Genomic DNA, 25,813 nt, shown 5'->3' on the forward strand with positions numbered 1-25,813 from the left:
GTAGCTAGCGATCTTTCAGAAATGTCAACCTAATTGTATGTTTTCTTTGTTTAAAATCTTCATTGGTTATCTACTGCCTTTAGGTTAAAGTCTAAACTTATGAGGGCAGGGATCATGTATATCTTGTTCACTTTTTAGCCCCAGTTTCTTGCACAGTGGCTGGTGGCACTGAGGAGACACTCTTATTGAATGAATGAATGTATTATATCCTCTGCTAGATGGTTAACTTCTTGAGGTTAGAGATGATGGAGAGTTATTCATTTCTATTGTAAAGCAAGCACTCTTTTTTTTTTTTTTTTTTTAAGATTGGCACCTGGACTAACAACTGTTGCCAATCTTTTTTTTTTTTTTCCTGCTTTATCTCCCCAACCCCCCCCCCGTACACAGTTGTATATCTTAGTTGCAGGTCCTTCTAGTTGTGGGATGTGGGACGCTGCCTTAATGTGGCCTGATGAGCGGTGCCGTGTCCATGCTCAGGATCTGAACCCTGGGCCGCCGCAGCGGAGCACGCGAACTTAACCACTCGGCCACAGAGCCAGCCCCGCAGGCACTCTTAAATAATGAATGTTTTATAGCACCTTCTATGATCTCCCCCATCAAGTTGGTTCTCAATAAGATTAAATAGATTATTAAATAGTCTTCTTATTTGACCCAATTTATTATTTGTCTGTGTTCATAACTCTCCAAGGTTGTGAATAGGAATTGGTAAAATTTTTCTTTCCTTTAAAGCAGGCTTATTATAACTTTTGATATTTGTTTCATTAACGATTTCCTGTGGGCAGTGAATGTGTAAGAATCTGACTGAAAATGTTCTTAGAAGAGTTTAGAGATTATCTGTTTTATTAGAATTCTATGAAGGTACAAATTGGAATCTGTAAACATTTGGTTCAGATTTAATTTTTTTTTAAGGTATGCTTTTTTGCTGAGGAAGCTTAGCTCTGAGCTAACATCTGTTGCCAGTCTTCCTCCTTTTTTCGTTTCCTCCCCAGAGCCCTGGTACATAGTTATGTATCCTAGTTGTAGGCCATTCTAGTTCTTCTGTGTGGGATGCCACCACAGCATAGTTTGATGAGCAGTGCGTAGGTCTGTGCCCAGGATCCGGACTGGTGAACCCTGGGCCGCTGAAGCGGAGCGTGTGAACTTAACCGTTCAGCCATGGGGCTGGCCCTAGATTTAATTTTTAAATGAGGTTTAAATCATTTAAAAAAACCCACACATGAATGCTTAAGTATGTTATGTACTAACTTTTAACCAGTCAGAGACCTATTTAGAGAACCTTGTGCTGTCAGATTTTCTTTTGTGCAGAATTTAAAGATTTTCTTCACTTTTAATTAAATAATATCCTTGGATCAGGCAGATGTGGAAAACATATGTTACTCTCTTTGCCGCTATTCTTTTTGAATTAGGATTGTCTTACTAATGTGCACCCAAAACAAAACAGAGAAATAAGTTAATTCCTTAGAAGTTAATAAAAGCTTTCAACTTTTACCATTAGTCTCCAATTTGAACATTTTGCTTTTATCAAAACACATTGTTCTCATTGATTTTGTTCATAATAGTAAATATCATACATTTGATCTGACAAAGTACATTTATATTAATAGTCACTTTTATTTTCAGTTTTAAGGTGAGATTTAAATACCTATTGTTACTGATTTTGGTCAGAAGTAAATGTAAATCTGATCTTATAAAATATTTTTATGAATAAAGTCATTTTAATTTTTGATGTCAAAATAAGATTTTTGTTTAAAAGGTTTTGAAAACCTCAAACCTAGCCCATTTTATAGAAGGGGAAATGAAGGCCAATAAATGATGAATGACTTGCCCAGGTTCAGTGTGGAATTAGAACCCAAGTGTATTGGCCAGACTTACTTCCAAGTCACAGAAACCCATTACAGACCAACTTAAGGGAGAAAAACATCTGCAGGAAAAGCTGGAGCCTGGCTCTTAAATGTGTCACCAGGAATGTCTCTTTACATCCTTATTTCTGCTGGCTTCTCTCAAGGCTTCATTTTTAGCCCAATTAGTGGCAGAGATGGCCATCAGCAGCTTCTGGCTTATATTCTACTAGTTTAACAACCCTTAGCAGAAAGAGAGTATTTGTTGTCCTCCCCTACAAGTCACCTGGAGTACAGCAAGTATCTTAGAATGAATGCTGAAAAAGCAGAATACATTTGGTTTCCTGGTTCCTAGACTAGTGCTTTTTCCACTATATCAATCTTCCTTGAGAGGGAGGCCAAAATGTTAGTTAAGTTTTGGTACTTATGAATTGTTTTTTCTTTTTGTATTACAGTGTTTCCTGGCATTTGAGGAGCTTTTCCAAAACCACCCTCACCATTGGGAGAAAACCATTGAGCCAAGGTGGGGTGGGAGTAGTTTTGGATCTTGGGTATGGGGTGGACTTTAACCCCTTAGGATTTTGCTAGCTGCTGCCATGACCCAGACAGGTCCAAGAGGTACAGGTAGAAGTAGCTCATATAGTAGCATCTTCCTCATATTTTTATGGTGTAGCTTCCTGTTTGGTGTCTTACCAGAGGGATATGAAGGCCAGCCTAAACTTGAAGAGTATTGCTGAATTATAGATTTTTTTTTATGGCTATATTACTCATGACTCAGTCCTTCATTTTTTAGAAGCCTTTGTTGGAAAAGCCCTTAATCTTTGATACCCTCCCTTGTAACGTTGATGGTCTGAAATCCGTTTTCCTCTGTTTTCTGAAACTAATTTCAAACAGCCACATTATTGCCTTTTTTAAAAGGAAACACAACAAAATGAAATTGTATTTTGCGTCCATCACACTACTGCTTTTTTTGGGGACAGATTGCTATTTTCTTTTCCCTTGATTACAAACCTGTTTCTGCATCCCGCAGTCTATCTCCATTTTTTAATTCCTGTCTTTTATCTCCTCTCTTCTCATTAGCTATATTTTCTGGACTTTTGATCTCATTTTTTTTGGTAAAAGTTGTGTAATTCTGCAACTCATACATGCCTCTTAATTATCTTAAAGGAAGGTAAATATTTTACTCACATTATGGAAAAACAAATTCTGTCAGCTAAGTTTAGTTTTGAAAAATAGGTAAAGTTCTCTTTCTTTGCTTTCCAGCTTAATCTTTTCTCAACCTTGTTCCCTCTACTCCAGCTCAGAAAAATGAAACTTTGACTTTTTAAAGGAAGTAAAAGATTAGGGAAGAGATTTTTTTTTTAAAGCTGTTTCTTGCCCAGGGATGGGGAGGTTGTAAAGACTCAGTGACTGTCAAGATTGGGATCTCCTGGTTTGTGAGGAAACAGCGAACTCACTGCTAGAGAATTAACTTTTGGAATTCTGAGATTGTGATTTTTTTCTATTTCTGTCCTCTGTCATAGTTTAAGGGACCATAACATAATTGACTAATCTCTTTTTTTCAAAGGATATTCTTTTTTGGCCATGTCAGTATTGTGTTGTACTTATTTGTAAACTGTCAATTATTTGTTGGTATCTTGTTTTCGTCACTGTATTTGTAAAAAGATAGACAAAAACTGGAGAGATTTGAGAGAACGTAAGATGTAACATTAAGTGATAAACAGTGTTGTAGGAATCATAGCTGCGTACGCTGAAGAAGAAAAGTAAGAGTGTAGTAGTTTTAATACTAGTCTTAAAGTAGATGCATGATTTTTGTGAGGAAGCAGTTGACCTCTTATCTGTGTCTTTGTATAAAACCAAGCAGGAAGTAGAACTTAAAGATAAGCAAGAGTTTGGTTGCTTATCTTATCCAAAAATAAGGACATCATATTTATTGGAGTGAAAAAACACTGGTAGGGTTCCCAAGGGAGGCTTTAGAGTTTGCCACTTCTGAAGCGCTTCAAGGATAGATGAAACTACTAACCTTAGTGATTTTGCCTCAGGGCAGGTAAGAAGAACCCCAGTTGATGGCTGAGAAGACGACGTGATCAAATTTAGTTGAGGGACCGGTCAGAACAAAGTTGATAGAATCATGAGTTAAGGGAATTAACCTAAATACTGACAATGTCCAAGAGTGAAGAAATGGATCTGTGTCTGAGAGTGCATGTTAAGGCAAAGGTGGATTATGAATGTGAGACAGTCCATTACACAAGCCAAGGCTGAAAGCCCAGAGTAAGCATAGGCATTCAGAGAGGGTTGGAAAGATTGAGTTAGGTAAGAGATGAGGATCTGATTCAGAGAGAGAACACTGCAAGAAGTGCTGGCCCAGAGCCCTGACAATACACTGTTAGTCAGAGCACTTCAGTTAGAGCTACTTTTTATTTGCACATGCAGTATTCTCTGTTCTCTTCTTAAGAATGGGAGGTAAAATTTTGTGGTTGGCCTCTTTTTTCCTTTTCCAGATCTAACTACTTTTTTAAAAAATATTTTACCCACAGATTAATTTTCCAAAAATTGTATGTGGTAAAATTCACTGTTTGGTGTATAATTCTAGTAGTTTTGACAAATGCATACCCTGTAACCATCACCATGCTCAAGATGTAGAACAGTATTGTCCCTTGGAAGTTAGCCCCTCCCTCCACTCCTAGGCCCTGGCAACTACTCATCTCTTTTCTGTCCCTATAATTTTGCCTTTTCCAGGAATTCCTATAAGTGGGACTCATACAGTAGGTGACCTTTTGAGTCTGGCTTCTTTCACTTAGCATAATGCATTTCAGATCTATCTGTGTTGTTGTGTCAGCAGTTTGTTCCACTTTATTTCATATATTCTGTCATATGCATTTACCACAGTTTAATCACTGTGGTAGATTGGAAGAACATACGGGCTGTTGCTAGTCATAAATTTATTTGACCATCAGGTTCTTTTCTTTTAGGCTTTGACTCAATAATTAATTTGACAAATACTGAGATACAGAACAACATTGAATTAACCTAAACTAATAACATATAATAGTCTTACTAAACTACTTTGTGAGTTATATTAAATATAGGTGAGCTGTCTGTCTCTTGGAAACCAATTGTGATATAATAAAACCTTATTTATCTCCAACTTAAAAAAATAATTTCTAAGAGGATTAGATTAAGGCACTGAGGATTTAAAAACAAGATACGGCCAACTATTAATCACTTAATAGAACATACTGTTTTAAAATATCCTTAACATTTAGAGAACCATTTACTATACTACAATCAATATGCTAATTACATATTATTTTTAATCCATTGATTAAGAGTCTCTTAATCTCTCTTGGGTAACACTTAGCTTAATTTGATTATCAGTATATTTAAAAATAATAAAAAGCTGTATTTGTTCAACAAGAGTGTTCCAGGGACCTGAGCTGGCATTGGAATAGTTTTTGTTCATACATTCATTCAGCCGAGCTGCCAGCCTTTGAGTGCCGCCTGTGTCTTTGATGGTTAATAGCCTATTTTTGTGATCTGAGTAGAGTGAGTATTTAACCTGTTGTCCAAACTAGAAACTTCTGAGAATGAAAGGGGGCATTATTCTTAATTATGCTCAGGCAACAGGTATAAACCAAGACTGTACTGGGAAGTATGTTCACTCTATCTATGGTGCACGAAAACACTGTGCCTTAGAACTGTGTGCAGTTATCAGAGCAGCATCTTAAGATGTTGAAGGGTAAAAGAACCCGTTTAAACTAGACTGCCAAATCTAAACTGGGAGAGAAAAGGAACAACAACATTGAGACGTGGTATGAAGCCGAAGAAGTCAGAGACAAAAGGGATCCAGTACTGTCTGAGGCTCCTGAAATGGTGTGCATTGAGAGCCAAGGAATAGCAGACAATTGATTCACTTTACCAATGAGCATGCAGTCATGTGTCACTTGACAGGGGCACACTCTGAGAAATGTGTCATTAGGTGATTTCGTTGTGCAAACATCATAGAGTGTACTTACACAAACCTAGGTGGTATAGCCTACTATACCCCTCGGCTGTATGGTAGGAACCGCCATCATATATGCACCTGTTGTTGACTTAAATGTCATTATGCAGTGCATGACTGTATATACTTGGCAGTGGGGTTAGTTAAAACATAAAACATAAAATTAACAGATTTAGCCATTTGGGATGGCTAGCTATTTATGATAGGGACTGCTCTTCCCAGTAATATGAAATTACTATTAGCTTCTTGGACCTTTTAATATTTAATTGGATAATGGCATTTTTATTAGGCTACAGTAGTCCCCCCTTATCTGTAGTATCGCTTTCTTGGTCAACCATTGTTGGAAAATATTAAATGGAAAATTCCAGAAATAATTCATAAGTTTTAAATTGTGCACCGTTCTGAGTAGTGTGATGAAATCTCATGCTGTCCTGCTCTGTCCCCCCCCAGGATGTGAATCATCTCTGTCCAGTGTATCCACACTGTACGTGCTACCTGTCTGTTAGTCATTAGTAGCTGTCTCAGTTATCAGATCGACTCTTGGCGTTTTTGCAGTGCTTGTGCTCAAGTAACCCTTATTTTACTTAATGCCCCAAAGCGCAGGAGTAGTGATACTGGCAATTCAGATATGCCAAAGAGAAACCATAAGGTACTTCGTTTAAAAGAAAAGGTGAAAGTTCTTGACTTAATAAGGAAAGGAAAAAAATCATATGCTGAGGTTGCTAAGATCTATGGTAATTTTTATTACAGCATATTGTTATAATTGTTCTATTTTATTATTGTTAATATCTTACTGTTCCTAATTTATAAATTAGACTTCATCAAAGATATGTATGTAAAGGAAGAAACATAGTTTATATGGTCTGGTACTATCCATGGTTTCAGGCATCTGCTGGGGATCTTGGAACATATCCCCCATGGATAAGGGGGAACTACTGTATTTTTAATCTGAGGCTATTAAAGAAAGGTCACATTAGTGTGTGATACAGCAGGGTACTTTGTATTGACATAAAATTTCAGTTAGAAATAAGTTATTGGAGTAATTGAAATGTATTTTATTTGAAGTGATAAATATTTTGTAATGATGAAAGTAAAGGCATTAAAGTCCATTGTTGGTCTTTGACACATCTTTATTTCTGATGATTTTCTATATTTTGATTACCTTAATTTTCCTAAAGTTTATGACTTATTTGTATTATTTGTTTGATCATGTCTATTTGAAAATGCTCCCTACTTTTCAACTGAATGCCGCTCCCCCCCGCGCCCGCCCGAATTAATCTTTGTTTTAGGATATCTTCAAGCTGGTAGTTGATTTGTTTTTGGAAGATATGTTCAAAGCTTAATAATGGCCAGTTCTGGTTTGTGATCGTTCTTTGGGATTTTGCAGACTAAGGCGTTGCAGTCTTCTCCCCCAGGAGGATATTAATTTGCTGTACCAGAATTGTTGATATGAATTAATAATAATGTCTACATTTGTATATTGCTTTACAGATTAGGAGCTATTTTACATGTGTTATTTCGATTCTTAAAGCAAGCCTGTTGTCAAGCCCCAGTTTTAGATAGTGATCTATAAGTCTCTAGTAGACTTTTTCCATAGTAGATTAGTTCACATGACTCTCACATGATGGAATTTCATGTAAATGGAATCATTCAGTATATACTTTATTTCTGTCTTGCTTCTTTCACTCAGCATAATGTCTGTGATGCTATTGCATCTGTCAGTTTGTTTCCTATTATTACTAAGTAGTATTCCGTTATATGAATATACCACAAATTATTTATCCATTTATCTGTTGCTGGACGTTTGGGTTGTTTTTAGTTTTGGGCTATTATGAACAAGCTAGTAGGAAATTCTGGTACACATTTTCTATGGACATATGCTTTCATTTCTCTTGAACAATAGAAGAATTGCTGTGTCAAAGGGTAGGTGGAAGATTAACTTTATAAGAAACTACCAAACCTTTTTCCAAAGTGGTGGTGTATTTAAAAATTCCCAGTAGCATTGTGTGAGAGTTGCAGTTGGTCCATATTTTGGCCAACATTTGGTGTTATATTTTTAATTTTAGCCATTTTAGTGAGTATGAAGTGGTATCTCATGGTTTTATTTTGAATTTTCTTTATGACCATTGATGTTGAGCATCTTTTCACGTGCTTGCTGGTCATTTGTATATCTTCTCTTCTGATGTTTCTTTTAGTCTTTCACCTTTTTTTTTTTTTAATTTGGTTATCATTATTACTGAGTTGTAAGACTTTTAAAAATATATTCTGGATAGATGTCTTTTCTTGGATTTGTATTGTGGAAATATTTTCAGACTGTAGTTTGCCTTTTTGTTTTTATAATAGTGCCTTAAAAGGAGTAGAAGTTTTGGATTTTGATGAAGTCTAATTTATCAATTTTTAATTTAATAATTAATGACTTTAGTGTCTTGTCCAGGAAATTAAACAAGGTCATAAATATTTTCTCCTCTCTTTTCTTCTATAGGTTTTATAGTTTTAGATTTTACGTTTAGGTCTATGTTCCATTTCAAATTGATAGATGTGTATGGTTTGTTTAATCTTCCTTTTGAATTATTTTGTCTTTATGAAATGTTATTCTTAATTTCTTAAAATATTCTTTGTCTTGAAGCTTACTTTGATGTTACTATAGCGGTCACAGCTTTCTTATGTAACTTTATAGTATTTTTTTTCTAGTGTTTTGTTTTTAGTCTATAAATGTCTTTGTATTTAAAGCGTGTCTCTTATAAACAGCTTGTAGCCATTGGCTCTTGGTTTTTGAATTCAGTCTGACAATCTCTGCCTTCTAATTGGAGTGGTTAGTCTATATTTAATTTGAGTATTGGTATGGTAGATATTTGTTGTTCTTTTGTTCCTGTGTTGCTTCATTTCTGCAACGTTCGTAGTTAATCAGATAGTTTATAGAATTCTGTTTCCTCTAGTGACTTCTTAGCTATGCTCCTTTTATTAATTTTTTAGTAGCCCTTTTAGAGCTTAACAATATCTACTATTTAACTTATCAAAGTCTATTTAGGAGGCAATATTGTACCACCTTTCACTTCACACTTCATACCACTTAAACCTCTTCTCATCCATTTCACAAATGTAATAGCCTTACGACAGTATAATTCCATTTATCTACCCATCCCTTTCTTTGTGCTTTTCTCCTATGTTGTACTTCAACTTACATCATAAATTCCACCTTAGGATTTGTTTTATTTGCTTTAAACAGTCGTGTTTTAAGGAAACTACGTTGAAGAAAATATTTGCTATTTACTTTTTCTGATGTTCTTTTCTGTAAATCCAAGTTTAATCAATGGTGTCTTTTAGTCTAACAACATTGTTTGGCATTTTTTTCCTTTTTTATTTTTTTTGAGGAAGATTAGCCCTGAGCTAACATCTGCTGCCAGTCCTCCTTTTTTTTTTTTTTTTTTAAAGATTTTATTTTTTCCTTTTTCTCCCCAAAGCCCCCCCGGTACATAGTTGTATCTTCTTCGTTGTGGGTCCTTCTAGTTGTGGCATGTGGGATGCTGCCTCAGCGTGGTTTGATGAGCAGTGCCATGTCCGCGCCCAGGATTCAAACCAACGAAACACTGGGCCGCCTGCAGCAGAGCGTACGAACTTAACCACTTGGCCACAGGGCCAGCCCCCCTCCTTTTTTTTTTTGCTGAGGAAGACTGGCCCTGAGCGAACATCCATGCCCATCTTCCCCTATTTTATGTGGGATGCCTGCCACAGCATGGCTCGACAAGCAGTGTGTAGGTCCACACCCAGGATCTGAACCAGTGAACCCCAAGCCACTGAAGTGGAACATGCAAACTTAACCACTGCTCCACCAGGCTGGCCTCTAGCATTTCTTAGAGTGCAGGTCTGCAGGCAACAAATTTTGTAGGCTTTCGTTTATCAGAACAGATGTTTATTTCATTCTCAGAATACTTGGAATGTGGAATCTTGAACTTGGCAGGGTTTTCCCTACCTTTCAGAACTTTGAAGATGCTCCATTGATTGTCCTTGGCCTCCATTATTTCTGGGAAAAGTCAGCTGTCATTCATATCTTTATTCCCTTGTATGTAATGTGCCCTTACACTCGCTTTTTGGTGGTTGTCAAGATTTTTCTCCTTATCTTTAGGTTTAAGCAGTTTGACTTAATGCACCTCAGAGTAGTTTTCTTTGTATTTATTCCAGTTAGGATTTGCTGATTTTCTTGGGTCAATAAAAAGAGGTTTTCATCCAAATTTGGGATATTTTTGGTTTGGTCACTTCTTTTAAAAAAATTTTGGCCCCATTTTCTCTTCTTTCCTAAAAAGAAGAAAGAAGCTAAAGCATCCAATTAAAATATGATAGACTGATATTGTTTCACAGGTCATTGAGACGTTCTTTATTCATTTTCCCTTGTTCATTTTCTTACTCAGAGTGGATAATTTTTGCTGATCTATCTTCAAGATCTCTGACTCTTTGACTCTATTCTATCTGTTGTTAAGCATGTCTGGTGAGCTTTTTATTCCAGTTATTGGACTTTTTGATGCTAGAATTTCCATTTGGTGTTTTTTGTCTATGTTAAGATACAATTGGTGAAATAGGTTCAACCAGTTGTTTTGATGCTGGAACATTAGGGCTTCTGTGTTGTCCCCAGCAGTTCCTGGATATGAGACATGTTCAGGAGCATCTGTTTCACTGTAGATTTTTATGTAAGAAAGTATATAGTATTGTCCCAATCTATATAGGGTTTAGGGACCTCATGACCTCATGAACCTGATTCAGCCTTTCATCTGATTCCTTACATCATCATTGATGTTTTGGGATCCTGGATTTTTATATGAAAACAAAGTAATTAGAAGAAGTGAGATTTTTAAAAAATAAAGTTATTTTAATGTTAAGTAACTTGGATTACTGTATCACCTCCAACTGGTCTCCTTCCTCTAATCTGTCTACCTTTGCTCCATCTTCTCCACTGCTGCCTTAAGGTATGGTACACAAATAAAAACATGAAACTACCTGTATTGCTGCCTTTTCAACTCTGGCCCCCAACTTTGCACCCATAAACTTTATATTCAAGCTATATTGCATTATTTTTCTTGCATTTGTGATGCAGTTTTGTATCTTCTTATTTTTGCTTCCACTCTTCATTGAATCTAAAATACTCTCTTTCCATCTTACTTGTCCTTTAATTCCCCAGCTCAAATGTCAGCATTACTTTGAAAGGAGTTAACCTTCCTTTTTTTCCTATTTCATCTTTTCTTCTTTCTTTCTCCCTATTTTCACCTCTCTTCTTTTTGTTACGATAGCTCTTTGAGCATACCACTGTTATAGCTCCTAAATAATGTAGCTATCTGTATTTTGAGCTGTTCCACTCAATTGTGAGTTTTTTGTTGACAAGGATTGGGTCTTTGACATTTTTATACCCTCATAGCACCTAGTGTAGTGTCTGATGTAGTAGATGCTTAGTAAATGTTTATCTCAAGAATGATGTTTGTCTTTTCCTAATTTACCTTGAAGCAGCTGTTCTATTATTAAAGAAACTTTTCTAATTGTATATTAATCTCTTGCTATTTTAGATTTAGGTTGGTCTTTAGATGTTCTAGAAATTGTTACTTTGCTTCTTTTTACTCAGACCTTTTCTTTTGCTCGGTAAGGCAGGGGTCAAGACAATTTATTTCACTTCCTAACATTAACTCATATACTTTGAGAGAATTTTTGGAGTTCTTATTCTTCAAGTAGGTGAATTACTTGACTTTCTCTGACATTAATGACAATTTAGAACTTTTAGAACTTTGTACTAACGTGGTCCAAAGGAGAGTCAAGAAATAGTTAGAAATCAAGAGACTTGGGTTCTTTCTGGGCAACACCACTGACTTTGCTTTGTGATGAGTGGCTTTTGACTCGTTGAGCATACCACTGTATTAGAGCTCCTTGAGTCCCATTTTCTCTTAATAAAAAAGTATTTTTTTATTGAGATATAATTCATATACGATAAAATTTACCCTTTAAAATGTATAATTAAGTGGTTTTTAGTCTTTTTGCAAAGTTGTACAACTATCACCACTATCTAATTCCAGAACATATTCATTTTTATCACCTCAAAAGGAAACCCTCTACTCATTAACAATCATTCCCCCCTCAAGCTTCTGGCAACCACTAATTTACTTTCTATCTCTATGGATTTGCTTATTTTGGACATTTTATATAAATATAATCATACATTATGTGGTCTTTGTGTCTAACTTCTTTCATTTAGCATAAGATTTTTAGTCATTTATGTTGTAGCATGTAGCAGTATTTCATTTCCTTTTTATTCCTGGATGGTATTCCATTGTACGGATATATCACAGTTGTTTATATGTTCATCAGTTGATGGACATTTGAGTTGTTTCCACTTTTGGCTATTATGAAAAATGCTGCTATGATCATTTGTTTACAAGCTTTTGTATGGACATAACGTTTTGATTTTTCTTGGATGTGTTTTAATTTTTCTAGGAGTAGAATTGCTGGGTCACGTTTAACTTTTGAGGAATTGCCAGACTGCCTTTCAAAGCAGCGCCACCATTTTACATTGTCACAGTTATGAGGCTTCCAGTTTTTTCACATCTTTGCCAATAGTTTTTATTGTATCTTTTTGATTATAACTAGTGGATATGAAGTGGTATCTCATTGTGTTTTGGTTTTTATTTGCATTGCCCTAATAGCAAATGATGATGATCATTTTTTCATTAGCTTGTTGGTCATTCGTATATCTCCTTTGGAGAAATGCCTATTCAGATCCTTTGTCCATTTTTTAATTAGGTTGTCCTTTTACTGGTGAGTTTTAAGTGTTCTTTATATATGTTTAGATACAAGTCTCTTATCATGTATATGATTTGCAAATTTTTCTTTCACTGTGTGGGTTGTGTTTTTACTTTTCTTGATGGTGTCTGTTGACAAAACAAAGTTTTAAATTTTGATGAATTTATCAGTTTTCCTTTCATTGCTTGTGCTTTTGGAGTCATGTCTAAGAAACTATTCCCTAATCCAAGATCATGAAGATTTACTCTTCTTCTAAGAGTTTTATAGTTTTAGCCTTTACATTTAGGTCTTTGATCCATTTTGGATTAATTTGTATATATGATATGAGGGAGTCCAGTTTCATTCTTTTGCATGTGGTTATCTAGTTTTCTCAGCACCATTTACTGAAAGACTCTTCTTTTCCTGATTGTATTATCTTGGTAGCTTGTGGAAAATCAGTTGACCGTAAATATACAGGTTTATTTTTAGACTCTTTAAATTACTGTAACTTTGTAGTAAGTTTTAAAATTAGAAGTGTGAATCGTCCAACTTTGTTCTCCTTTTCAAGATTGTTTTGACTATTCTAGGTAAAATATGTATGTGTATTTTAGGATCAGCTTGTCAGTTTATAATAATTAGGATTTTGATAGGAATTACATTAAATCTGTAGATCATTTTGGGGCATATTGCCATCTTAACAGTATTAAATCTTCAATCCATGAACATGGGATGTCTTTCCATCCTTTATTCCTTTTAAAGAATAAAATGTTGGGTATGTATAAAAAGAAGGAGAGCTGCATTATCTATAGGCCCATGTAGCTATGGCTTGTTCTGATTATTTTAATATTTTTAATTATTTTATTAATAATTACAGTGTGTCTTCAAGTAAGGCACTCACTGGAGTTTTAAGCAAACATTTGTTAAGTTATAACTTAATGCTAGGTACTAAGCTTGACTCTGGAGATACATAGATGAGAAAGATGTCACTGCCGTGAAAACTTCTGGTGTCTACCCAAAGTTTGAGAAGTTTGGGTGATTCAGTGTGTCAGTTTCCCAATGACTGGTTAGGTAGTGTTCAGGTTATGTCCAGGTATAGCTTTTGTTCTTGCGTTTTCTTTTTGTTAATAAACTTTACTACAAGTATTTTGGCTTTTGTTATATACCTTTTATTTGCCTTTTCTTGTGTAAAGCATGAATTCAGCAAATGTTAAACGTAAGGATAAATCTTCAGAGTTAGCCAAATTAACTTATGTAGGCATAACTCTATTCAGTAATTAAATAAAGTTGTAATAGATTATTTTAAAGGTCCTTTTCAGCTGTTAAAATTTAAGATTTGCCAAATATTTGTATACTTCCTCTTTAATAGAAATTGTAGGAGATGAGAAAGAATATTAGACAATATGTGGTCAAATCCTGGAGCAGGGAATATTTCATAGATATTTTATTTGACCTTCAGTATACTATCAGGACCCAATTTAATTTTTGAGTATCTGTTTTGAGCAGTTTTAATTTGTAAAGATGATTATTTTCTGACTTATTCTTTCTTAGAAATCTTCCAAAGAACAAATAGAAAATTTGTGTATTTTTTAAAAAATAGAATAAAACTTGGTATTGTATCTTGCAGTTATCACATGCAATTCTTTTATAAATCTAGTATGTATTATGGGAGCCTACTGATCTTATTTTCCCTAAATCTTGAAGTGATTTTATCATCCCAAGAATTATTTCATCATTGCCCATCAGTTTTTCTCCATCATGCCCAAACACCAAAATAACGAGAATACAAAAGAATGATTGAATGACCTAGAAGGATGATGCAGTAATGAAATCATCACTGTTATCCTTCAGGTTCTCGTTGTGTTCCCCAAGTATTACATCTTTCAAGAAGGCATAATAAAAATTTATAGATGCCATTTTAGGTCTTTTTCTTTTAGCTTTCATTGAACACAGTGGAGAGTTTAGGTTTGTTTCCCCTGCCCGTAATGACAAAGAGATGAAAATTGACAGAGGAAAGTGGTTTACTATTTCAGTAGAATCGTAAGATGAATACAAAGACAGAAGCAACACTCTAGACTGTAATCACAATGGTGAAATTGAGTTGATGGTATCCTAGATTAATTTCCCTAGACCTAAGAAATATTGAGTTAATGATATATTTCTAAGGACAATAAGATATGTGCTATTCTCATCCATTTAGTCATTCAATAAGAAGGTCTTCATCATGCAGTATTTTGTGACTAGAATTTCGAATCATCCCATTTTTTTCTAGGAAGTCATGTGACAGTATTTTCCATCTTTTATGTTGTTTGTGTACCAAAATTCAATTAATAGCAAAGTTGGTAAGTGAACAAATCCTGAAGTCTGATGTGTATACAGAAGTGCTTGCAAGGAAATAGATGATATAGAAATGAAAAAGTTAATTGGATTCATCATTCTATTTGGTGTTTATGAACTGAATATGAAGATGTTTTTTACAATTATGAAACAGAGATGGCCATCCTTCAACAAAATTCTGAAACATCAAAAATTTCAAAAGTATTGCATTTTGAAAATGTGAGTACAAGAAGAACCAAAAGTAAATAATATGCTAGAGTCTATTAAATGTATATTTGAAATCTGGAATTAGTATTGCCTTTTGATAGTAAAATATAAGAAAAAGAACCAGAAGTAATAACAAAGTAGAATATGTTAGAGATTGGAAATCCAGAGTCAGTATTTATAAGACAGATGTTTGTTTTAGTTTCATGCATGACAATTGATAATCAGTTGCATTCAAAAGAAATTCACCATTTTGGCATATATACTTAAAAACCAGGAGAATTTGAATACAGGCATACTTTATTTTATTGCGCTTCTCTTTATTGCACATCAGAGATACTGTGCTTTTTGCAAGATCCTCCACCGGCAAAAAGATTATGGTTTACTGAAGGCTCAGATGATGGTTAGCATTTTTTAGCAATAAATAGTATTTTTTAATTAAAGTATGCACATTTTTCTTTAGATGTAATGCTATTGCATACTTAATAAACTCCAGTACAGTGTAAACATAACTTTTATATGCACTGGAAAACCAAAAAATTTGTGTGACTTGCTTTATTGCAGTATTTGCTTTATTACAGTACTCTGGAACCAAACCTGCAATATTTTCGAGGTATGCCTGTATATTAAATGTAATATGTATTATATATAAAATGTAGAAAATGAGTTTGCTATGTTTAAAATCTTGTTAAAATATCTCATGATTGTTTCCCACTATCCTTTTATGATTTATTCTATAAATTATTTGTAAAATGACCTAACTATAAACCAGAAGCCTCCATTGGACACAGATAAGTAGTAGTGACTAGTTTTCCTGGTATATACTTAGGGCTAATTATCATGATAACTCTATGAAAAAGATATGAGGAAAGTGGATCAGAGGTTTGATAACTTGTCCAAGATTAGTGAACCAGATCAGGGATTTGAATCCAGATCTGTGGGTTAATAGGTTTTCTCTTCAGGATACCATATGATTTTTTAAATATTGTAGTACTTTTGTTGAAATTCAGCATGATGCATTACTCAGGGATAGCTTCATGGGAAGCCTGCCTAGAATGCTAGGAAGTGAAAGAGACTGATGTCAGTAAGGCAGAGTTGGAGTTATCTCAGCTCCTGAAACAGGTGGAACAAGTGGGCCAGACAGTGGATTTAGCAGACACAAATTTCAAAACAGACATTATAAATATGTTGAAAGAATTAAAATATATTCAAATAGTTAATGAACAGATAGGAAATTTCAGTACAGAGATAGAAACTATAAAAAGAAGCAAATGAAAATCGTAGAGCTGAAAAGTACAATAACTAAATGAATAATTCACTGAATGGCCATAACAGCATATTGGAAGCAGAAGAAAAGATCAGTTGATCTGGAACATACAAGAATTATAAATGTATGTGCCCCAAAACAGATCTTCAAAAAAACTGAACAAAAACTCTCAGAACTAAAAAGAGAAATAGACAAATCCAGAATCATAGCAGGAGATTTTAACACACCTCTCTCAGAAAATAATAGAACAACCAGATAAAAAAGTAATCAAGAATCTGAACACTATACCCATCAAACTCAGAATATACATTCCTTTTCAGAGGCACAGTGAATATTCACCAATATAAATTGTATTACTGGGCCAGAAAGCAAGTTGCAGTGTATTTCTAGTGTGAAATCTTACAGAGTATGTTTTCTGACTAGCAGAATTAAATTAGGTAAAAAAAAGATATTTTGAAAACCCAAAGTGTTTAGAAATTAAATAGTATATTTCTAAAGTACCTCTGGGTCAAAGAAGAAATCATAAGGGATATTAGAAAATGTTTTGAACTGAATAAGAAGAGCAGAATATATCAAAATTTGTGACATAGGACTAAAGCAGTGTTTAGGAAGAAGCTTATCGCTTTAAATATTTTTATTAGAAAAATCAGAAGAGTCTGAAATCAATTACCTAAGTATGTACCTTAAGAAGTTAGAAAAATAGGAGCAAATTGAATCCAAAGTAGAAGGAAGGAAATAATAAAGATAAGAATGGAAATCAATAAAATAGAAAATGAATAAATAAAAAGCAGTGAAGCCAGAGGCTGAAACATTTAAGGAAAAAGCAAACTCTTACCAAAAAAAAAAAAAAAATGGGTGAAGGAACAGTTTCTAACTCATTTCATGGGGTCAGCACCACCATGATACGAAAGTCAGGCAGAGAAATAACAAGAAAAGAAAACTATAGACCAATATCCTTCGTGAACATAGACCCCAAAATCTTTAACAACGAACGTATTAGCAGATTACATTCATTAACATGTGAAAAGGAGAATACATCATGACCAAGTGGGACTTGTCCCAGGAATGCAGTGCAGGTTAAAATTAGAAAATCAGTTGATGTAACTGTCCCTGTGAGTAGACAAATATGAAAAATCATATCATTTCAAGTGTAGACAAAAACGTTTGAAAAAATTTGAATCTCATTCAGCAGACTAGGAATAAAAAGGAATTTCCTTAATTTGATTAAAGGCATCTATGAAAAACCTAGAATTTATATCATATTTAATGATGAGACATTAATGTTTTCCCTCTGAGACTGAGAACAATACACAGATGTTTGCATTCATAGTTATTCAACATTCTCTTAGAGGGACAAGCCAATGGAATAAGGTAAGAAAAAGTAATAGAAGACATCCAGATTGAAAAAAGAATAGGTAAAATTGTCTTTATTTGCAAACAACATTATTGTATATGTAGAAAATCCTGAAGAATCTATGGAAAAGCTGCTAGAACTAGTAAGTGAGTTTAGCAAAGTCACAAGATACAATGTCAATATATATATTTTTATACCACTAAGGAACAATTGGAAAATGAAGTTAACAAAAGCAATTCCATCTACAGCAGCACCCAAAATAATTAAATGCTTTAGGGATACATTTTAACAAAATGTATGCAGACTTCTCTACTGGAAACTATAAAACATTACCAAGAGATAAAAGAAGACCCAAATAAATAGAGATATGTAGCATGTTTGTGGAATAGAGGACTTGTTGTTAGATGTCAGTCTTCCCCAAATTGATTTATAGAGTTAATACAATCTCGATAAAATCCTAGCAGACTTTTTTTTTTTAAGAAATTGACAAGCTGGTGGAAATGCAAAGGACCTAGAAAACAAAGTTGTAGGACTTACTGTGCCTGATTTCAAGACTTTCTATACAGCTACAGTAATGAAGACAAAATGTTATTGGCGTGAGGATAGACAAATAGATGAATGGAGCAGAATAGAGTTCAGAAATAGACCCACATGTATATTCAGCTGATTTTTGATGGGTGTGCCAGTGTAATTCAATGAGGAAAGGACAGTCTTTTCAAGGAATGGTGCTATATATCTGAGTGAAAGAAAAATTTATATTGATCCTTTACGTCAGACTTACACAGAAAGTTAACTCTAAGTATATCAGAGATCTAAACATAAAAGTTAAGACTATAAAACTTCTAGAAGAAAACATGGGAAAAAATATTTGCCATGGTGGAGTAGGCAAATGTATTTTTTTAGATAGGAGATAAACAGCACAGATCACAAAATGAAAATTGATAAGTTGGACTTTATTAAGTTTAAGATTTTTGCTCCTTGGAAGACACTGTTATGAAAATAAACAACCACAGACTGGGAGAAAATATTCACTATGTATGTGTATATGTGTGTATGTATCTGACAAAGGACTTGCTTGTTCAAAAAATATGAAAAATTCTTATAACACAAATAACCAAAGGTATTTATTTATTTATTTATTTATTTATTTATTTATTTTTGCTGAGGAAGATTGGCCCTGAGCTAACATCTCTTGTCCATCTTCCTCTTTTTGCTTGAGGAAGATTGGCCCTGAGCTAACATCTTTGTCAATCTTCTATTTTGTATGTGGATTGCTGCTGACGAGTGATATAGGTCCGCAATGGGAACTGACCCAGGCTGCCGAAGCGGAGTGTGCAGAACTTAACCACTATACCACAGGGCCAGTACCCAAAAGTCTTTTTTCCCCCAGTTTTATTGAGAAATAATTGACATATGCTGTATACTTTAAACTTATACAGTGATATGATGGTTTGGCTTATATATACTGTGAATTGATTACCAAAGTGCGTTCAACTAACATCCATCTTCTCGTATTCACCAAAAGTCTTATAACCCAAATAAAACATAGGCAAAACTGATGAATAGACACTTCACAAAAGATGATATACAGATGGCGAATAAGAGCATGCAGGGATGCCCACCATCATTATTTAGTAGAGAAATGCACACGAAAATCACTGAGGTACAACTACACATCCACTAGAATGGTTATAATTGAAAAGACTTAAAATACTATTGGCAGAGACATGAAACAGCTGAACTTGGATATTGCTAGTGGGACTGGAAAGTAGTTTGACAGTTTGAGTCCATGTATATGGAATTTCAGAAACGGCAACACTAATCTATAATGATACGAAGCAGATGGGTGGTTGTGTGGGATGGAGGTGGGGGCAAAGGAATGAGGATTGCTTGCTGAGCCACACAAAGGAGCTTTTTAGGATGATGGAAATGTTATGTATCTTACTTTTGGTGTTAGCTTCATGATTGTGTACATTTGTCAAAACTCCTTGAACTGTGTACTTAAAATTGGTGCACTTTATTTTTTTTAAACATACTTCAATAAAGTTGATTTAAAAATAAAATCAGATAACAAAAAACTCTTATTTCCCGCTTGATTCACATGAACCTAGAGGAGTAGGCCTTACTCTAGGAAGAAATTGGATGGAATGTGTGTTGATTGCCTATATTTAGGCAGTTCAGTTTTTGTGAGAAATAATTGTTTAGTAAGGAGAGCAAAGGTCACTGCTTTTTAAAGGTAGCTGAAAGGGACGTTGTTTGTGGTAAAAGATACATAAGAAGATTTACCATTTTAACCATTTTTTAAGTGTATAGTTCAGTGGCATTAAGTACTTTCTAACATTCTTGTGCAGTCATCACTACCATCCATCTCCAGAACTTTTTCGTCTTCCCAAACTGACCCTCTGCACCCATTAGACAATAATTCCCCATCCTACCTTCCCCCTGCTCCTCTACTTTCTCTCTCTCTGATTTTGACTACTCTAGGTACCTCACGTAAGTGGAATCACACAGTATGTGTCTTGTTGTGACTGACTTATTTCACTTAGCATGATGTCTTCAGGTTAATCCATGTTATAGCAAAATATGTCAGAATTTACTTCCTTTTTAAGACAATAATATTCCATTGTATACCATATTTTATTTATCTGTTCATCCATGGACGGACATTTGGGTTGCTTTCATGTTGCTATTGTGAGTAATGCTGCTGTGAACACGAGTGTACAAATATCTGTTAAGTGCCTGCTTTCTATTCCTTCTGGTATATACCTAGAAGTGAAGTTGATGGATCATATGGTAATTCTGTGTTTAAGTTTTTGAGGAACTGCCATACTCTTCTTGACAGTGGTTGCACTATTTTACATTCCCAGTAGTGATGCACAAGGGTTCCAGTTTCTCCACATCCTTGTCAAGACATGTTATTTTCTGTTTTTTTGATTTTTTGATAATAGACATCCTAATGCTGTGAAGTGGTATCTTGTGGGTTTTTTTTGTTTTTTGTTTTGTTTTTTTGAGGAAGATTAGCCCTGAGCTATCATCTGCCGTCAATCCTCCTCTTTTTGCTGAGGAAGACTGGCCCTGAGCTAACATCCGTGCCCATCTTCCTCTACTTTATCTGTGAGACGCCTACCACAGCATGGCTTGCAAAGTGGTACCATGTCTGCACTGGGATCCAAACTGGCGAACCCCGGGCCGCCGAAGCGAAACGTGCGCACTTAACCACTGCGCCACCGGGCTGGTGCTATCTTGTGGTTTTGATTGCAAAGGGAAATTTTAACGTCATTTAATCCAAACCTGTGAGTTCACAGATGAAACTCAGATAATAGGTTAACAAAAGCCACTAGGTTTAAGATTTTACAACTTCTTTTGTGGATCATTTCAACTGTTAGTGTTTGCATTTGGGCCTTCAGAGTTTTGTGAGTACAAATGGATGGTGTTAGGCTTATGAACAGTTTTTTTCTCTGTTTTTACCTATTTGTGACAAGGCACAGCCAATCGTATTTTCTGTGGAGGAACAGATCTGTATTTGTTTTTGTAATTTTATTAAAGTGTTTAATAATCAGTCTAAAGTTTGGACAGTGAATGGTGTTCCCAGATTAATACACTTATACACATCCACACAAAACAAAACTAAACACTGGAATTGATCATTTCCATGAAGAGTGGTTTTTAAACTGTTGTCCTATGAGTTTTGGTATTTTTCTTCCTGCTTTATTTTAACCTTTTATAACAACTGAGTGTAAAACTTTTTCCTTATTTATTTTGAACGTTGCTAGCTGAACATACTCATGAAATCATTGTTTTCACTTTTAGTGCTTAATTTCTGTAGCATTTACATGGTTCTTGGCAAGTGTACATCAGATCTGGTAGGCTCACCAGCTGAGATGCAGTGACCACTTGGAAAGATAACATGGAAGAATGTCCCAGCAGTGACTGAGTGATGAAATGAGTGCTAAGTTCGGTGCCTGCCTAGACTAGGATCTGGGAAGGCCTGGCATTATACCCTGTACTCTGACATTCTTGGCACAGTTCAACAACTTTTTCTTTCCATTCCAGCAAATGTTTATTAAGTACTTGCTCTGTGTCTGACATCGTGCCTGGCACTGTGAATATAGAAATGAGCTCTTACCCTTAAGTAACTAGAAGGGATACAGAACTGTAAATAAAATTGTAATGTTAAGTGCAATCAATGGTCTAAATGTATAAAAAGTATAGAGATCTTGCAGAGGGAGAGAACGTTGAATTCTTGAGTATGGTAAGAGGATCCAAGGTGGATTCCTTTAGATAACATCTGAGCTAAATTTTGAAGGTGGAATATGATTTTGTCAGTGGTAGGGTGGATATTATAGGCAATGAGATCAGCATATAGGGCAGGCACGATTGCCTGAAAGAACGTGGTATGTTTAAGGAACTATAAACAGATAATTCATATGGGGCACAAAGTGTGAGGATTGATAGGTGAGAACTGTATTTCCCCTCATTGTCACGTATTGCCTGAAAAGCAGCCTAGAAAGATTAATAAAATAATAGAGACAAAGACTAAACTTTAATACTATGACTGGGATTAATTGTAAAACTAGGACATGCATTGTATTTCTGTTTCTGAAAGGCATATGTCTCTTTCTTCCTTCTTTCTCTTTCTTACTGTCTGCCTCCTGCCTTGTGAGTGAGTGAGTGTGTGTGTGTGTGTCTGTGTAGATAATTGAGGGAAAAAGGAACTAAGAATTGTGACCTTGATTCTGGTCCTGACTCTCACATGCTTGGTTCAGCAAACCACTTTTATCTTTTTGAGCTTTGGTCTCCTCATCTGTATAACATGTGCAAACTATATGATCTAAGGTTTTCAAAATGTTTTTTGAGGGTGTCTTAATTTCTGAGTTGCCTTGGAACCCAGTAGGTGCTTACTGTGTATTTTCAAATGAGTGTTTTGAATGTGTTTTCTCTTGTATCAAAAAGTAAGAGAGGATAAATACAGTCATGCTCTGCATAACGACGTTTAACAACATTTTGGTCAACGATGGACTGTATATGTGACGGTGGTCCCATAAGGTAGTGCCGTTCAGCCTAGGTGTGTAGTAGGCTGTACCATCTGGGTTTGTGTAAGTACAATCTATGATGTTTACACAATGACGAAATCTCCTTAACCACCTATTTCTCACAACATATCCCTGTCAAGTGACACATGACTGTAATTAATGAAAGTTAATTGTGACAGAATAAGCAATAAAAGATTTATGTACAGACTGTTGCTTCCCAGGCTGTACTTATCATATAAAATGTGTTCAAGCAGTTTGTCTTTATAAATTGTTTCACTTAGAATTTAGATTGGTGAGGTCCCAGGGTACAGAAACTACAGTATCTTTATACATAAAATTCCATTAGACTTGAATGTCATAGACTGTTGTAATTATCATATATGATCAATTAAGAATTAGTATATATTAAAAAAAATGTTCAGTTGGTCATTTCTTTCTCTCTCTCTCTCTTTTTTTGGTGAGGGAGATTGGCTCTGAGCTAATGTCTGTTGCTAATCTTCCTCTTTTTATTTTCATCTTTCCTTCCCCAAAACCTCAGTAAGTAGTTGTACATCGTAGTTGTAAGTCCTTGTAGTTCATCTGTGTGGGATGCCACCACAGCATGGCTTGATGAGTAGTGTGTAGGTCTGTGCCGGGGATCCAAACTGGTGAACCCTGGGCTACTGAAGAGGAATGCATGAACTTAACCACTATGCCACCGGGCCCACCTCAATCTTTTCTCTTTTTAATTTGACTGTGGCAGAAGTTCTTGGACTTGGCTGCTTCAGATTGTGATTTTTTCTTTCATAATGTAGTTTATAGGTGGCCCTTTTTTCTCGTATAAACTTTACTTTTCTTAGTTCAAAACTAGTGTTTCTTCTCCTTTTTCATTGTTGTTATCTGCAAAATGTTTGCTTTTAGAGCAGAGGATTATAAAATTCGTTTTAATGTTATAGAGTTGCTGTAATATGCTGTTAATTACTTTATTTCTTTACCTTTAGGGATCCTATTGGGCAATAGACACCAACCCGAAGGAAGATGCGCTGCCTACTCGGCCAAAGAAGAGAGCACGATCTGTAGAACGGGTAAAAGCTCTTTATTACAAATTTAGTATGATGGAGTTATTATGTCAGAAATAGAGATTTTAAAAGTTACTTCCAATACAGCGAGTATAACCATAATGAAGGTAATATTTTATTTGTATAGCATTTTCTGTTTTTTCAGAACACTTTGACTCATTATTGTATTTGATCTTAACAACTCTTTGAGTGAGGTGGGGAGTTTAGGAATTAAGGAAAAGGTGTTTTTTGTGATTAGGGCACAGCTGTTGTCTGAGACTTGAATCTGGGTCTCTTGAGATTTAATTTGGTACTCTTTCCTTTGCATCTACAACACTGAGTACTGGTTTTATATAACAAAGCTATTCCTTTTCACTGCAGGTGATTACACTGAATCTTCCTGATTGTCCTTAAAATGCTTTTTCCAGCTTCCAGCCATGTAATAATTATTTTGTACACAAAATCTCTTAAGTGTTTGTGTGTTGTTTGTAAGATAATTCTTACTCGTAAATTCATGGTTAAGATTAATTTGCATGAATGAAAGAAAAGGAGCTGTAGTTGATACTCTGAGTTGTTTATTGTAACGTATTTTTAGTTGACACTGGCTGTCGTCAGACATTAACTTTACCTTTCAGCTTTTCTGACTACATTTCTAGCATCTCAACTGGCTGTCGTCAGACATTAACTTTACCTTTCAGCTTTTCTGACTACATTTCTAGCATCTCAACTAAAACACACACACACACACACACACACACACACACACCCTGCCCCCCCATCCTACCCTACAATCCCTTAAGACCCATTCCAAATGTTAACTAAACTGTCAAATCTTTCCTCGCTTCTTCATGTGTATTCTTGTAGAATTTTGCAAAGTTCTTTCACAGAATTTCTCACACTTTGTAGAAATTATTTGTTTCTGTATTTGTCTCCTTTGCTGGACTGTGATCCCCTAAGGGCAGAGAAGATATATTTGTATCTCCAGTGTTAGTGTTTTTCGCAGCTTATAATAGATATCAGTAAATGTTTGCAGAATAAATCAGGGTAAAGGGAATAAGAGAAGATGAAGGAAACTGAATAAACATTTGGTCAAATAAATTTGTTCTATGCCTATTCCTGGTAGAGAGAGAAAACTTCCCAATCTCAAAGACAAGGACTTTAAGCTGGGTTTAAGTTGGGATCAGGGGAGCCCATGAGGTACAGCAGCAATGGGGTTTACGTAAGCAGATTTATGGAGCCAGCAGAAGGAATTCAGTACTGTAGTTACCAAACTATATAGAATTAAAGGTGAACTCTTAGGCCAGAACACTTTTTGGTTTTATACAAACCAAAATTTAAGAAGTTAAAGTTTAATATTGGTGGCATAGTCTTCTGGTAACAGAGTTTTAAGACTGACATGTCAATGAGCTATGTATGTAATGGTGTGAGAGGGAATGAACCTCAGTTCCTGCCCTCCAGCTTCTGCCTTTTAAAACAGACTTAGCCTGTGTGCTTAGCAGGCTTAGCACTTAGACTTTCACACTTTAATTGTGTGAAAACATAGAGTACAAAACACTTAGCATCTATTGCCAGAATTTGAAGGAAGGGGAGAAAAATCCACATTGTTAAACCCAGAGCATCAGTGAGGATGTATATGTTGCAGGGTGCAGAAATGGTGGTCTTCTCTATCATTTGCCCTCTTCTTCTGAAGTTCTTAGAGCTTGAATTGGTTTTGGAAATTTGAATTGGTAGTCCAGTTGACAACTGTGCCTTCCTTTTGGATATTAAGCCAGCCTTTTGTTCTGTTACCTTGTTTCATAGTTCTGAGAGCAATCCGTCTTTATTTCTGAGAGTCCCCCTTTTTTCTGGAGACCATATATTGTCAGTTTTATAATGGACGTCTATAGAGATATAAAATTCAGATTACAGAAGTATGTTTTACATACAAAGCATGTGTTCTTGAATATATGTTTGGACATATATTTTCTATATTTATTTTCTACTGTTTATC

At 35.1% G+C, this 25,813-nt stretch overlaps 1 protein-coding gene across 19 annotated transcripts in view; it reads left to right on the plus strand.

The window, feature by feature from the left end:
- Positions 1–25,813, plus strand: part of FOXJ3 (forkhead box J3) — a 133,944-nt gene that overhangs the window by 59,621 nt on the left and 48,510 nt on the right. For all 19 annotated transcript variants that reach the window (XM_070610006.1, XM_070610005.1, XM_070609995.1 and 16 more), the window contains exon 5: positions 23,767–23,850. In XM_070610006.1, the coding sequence (XP_070466107.1) occupies positions 23,767–23,850 (84 nt within the window). The remainder of the gene's footprint in view (positions 1–23,766; positions 23,851–25,813) is intronic.

The sequence above is a fragment of the Equus przewalskii genome, chromosome 2 (assembly GCF_037783145.1).
Source record: "Equus przewalskii isolate Varuska chromosome 2, EquPr2, whole genome shotgun sequence".
Taxonomy (NCBI): domain Eukaryota; kingdom Metazoa; phylum Chordata; class Mammalia; order Perissodactyla; family Equidae; genus Equus; species Equus przewalskii.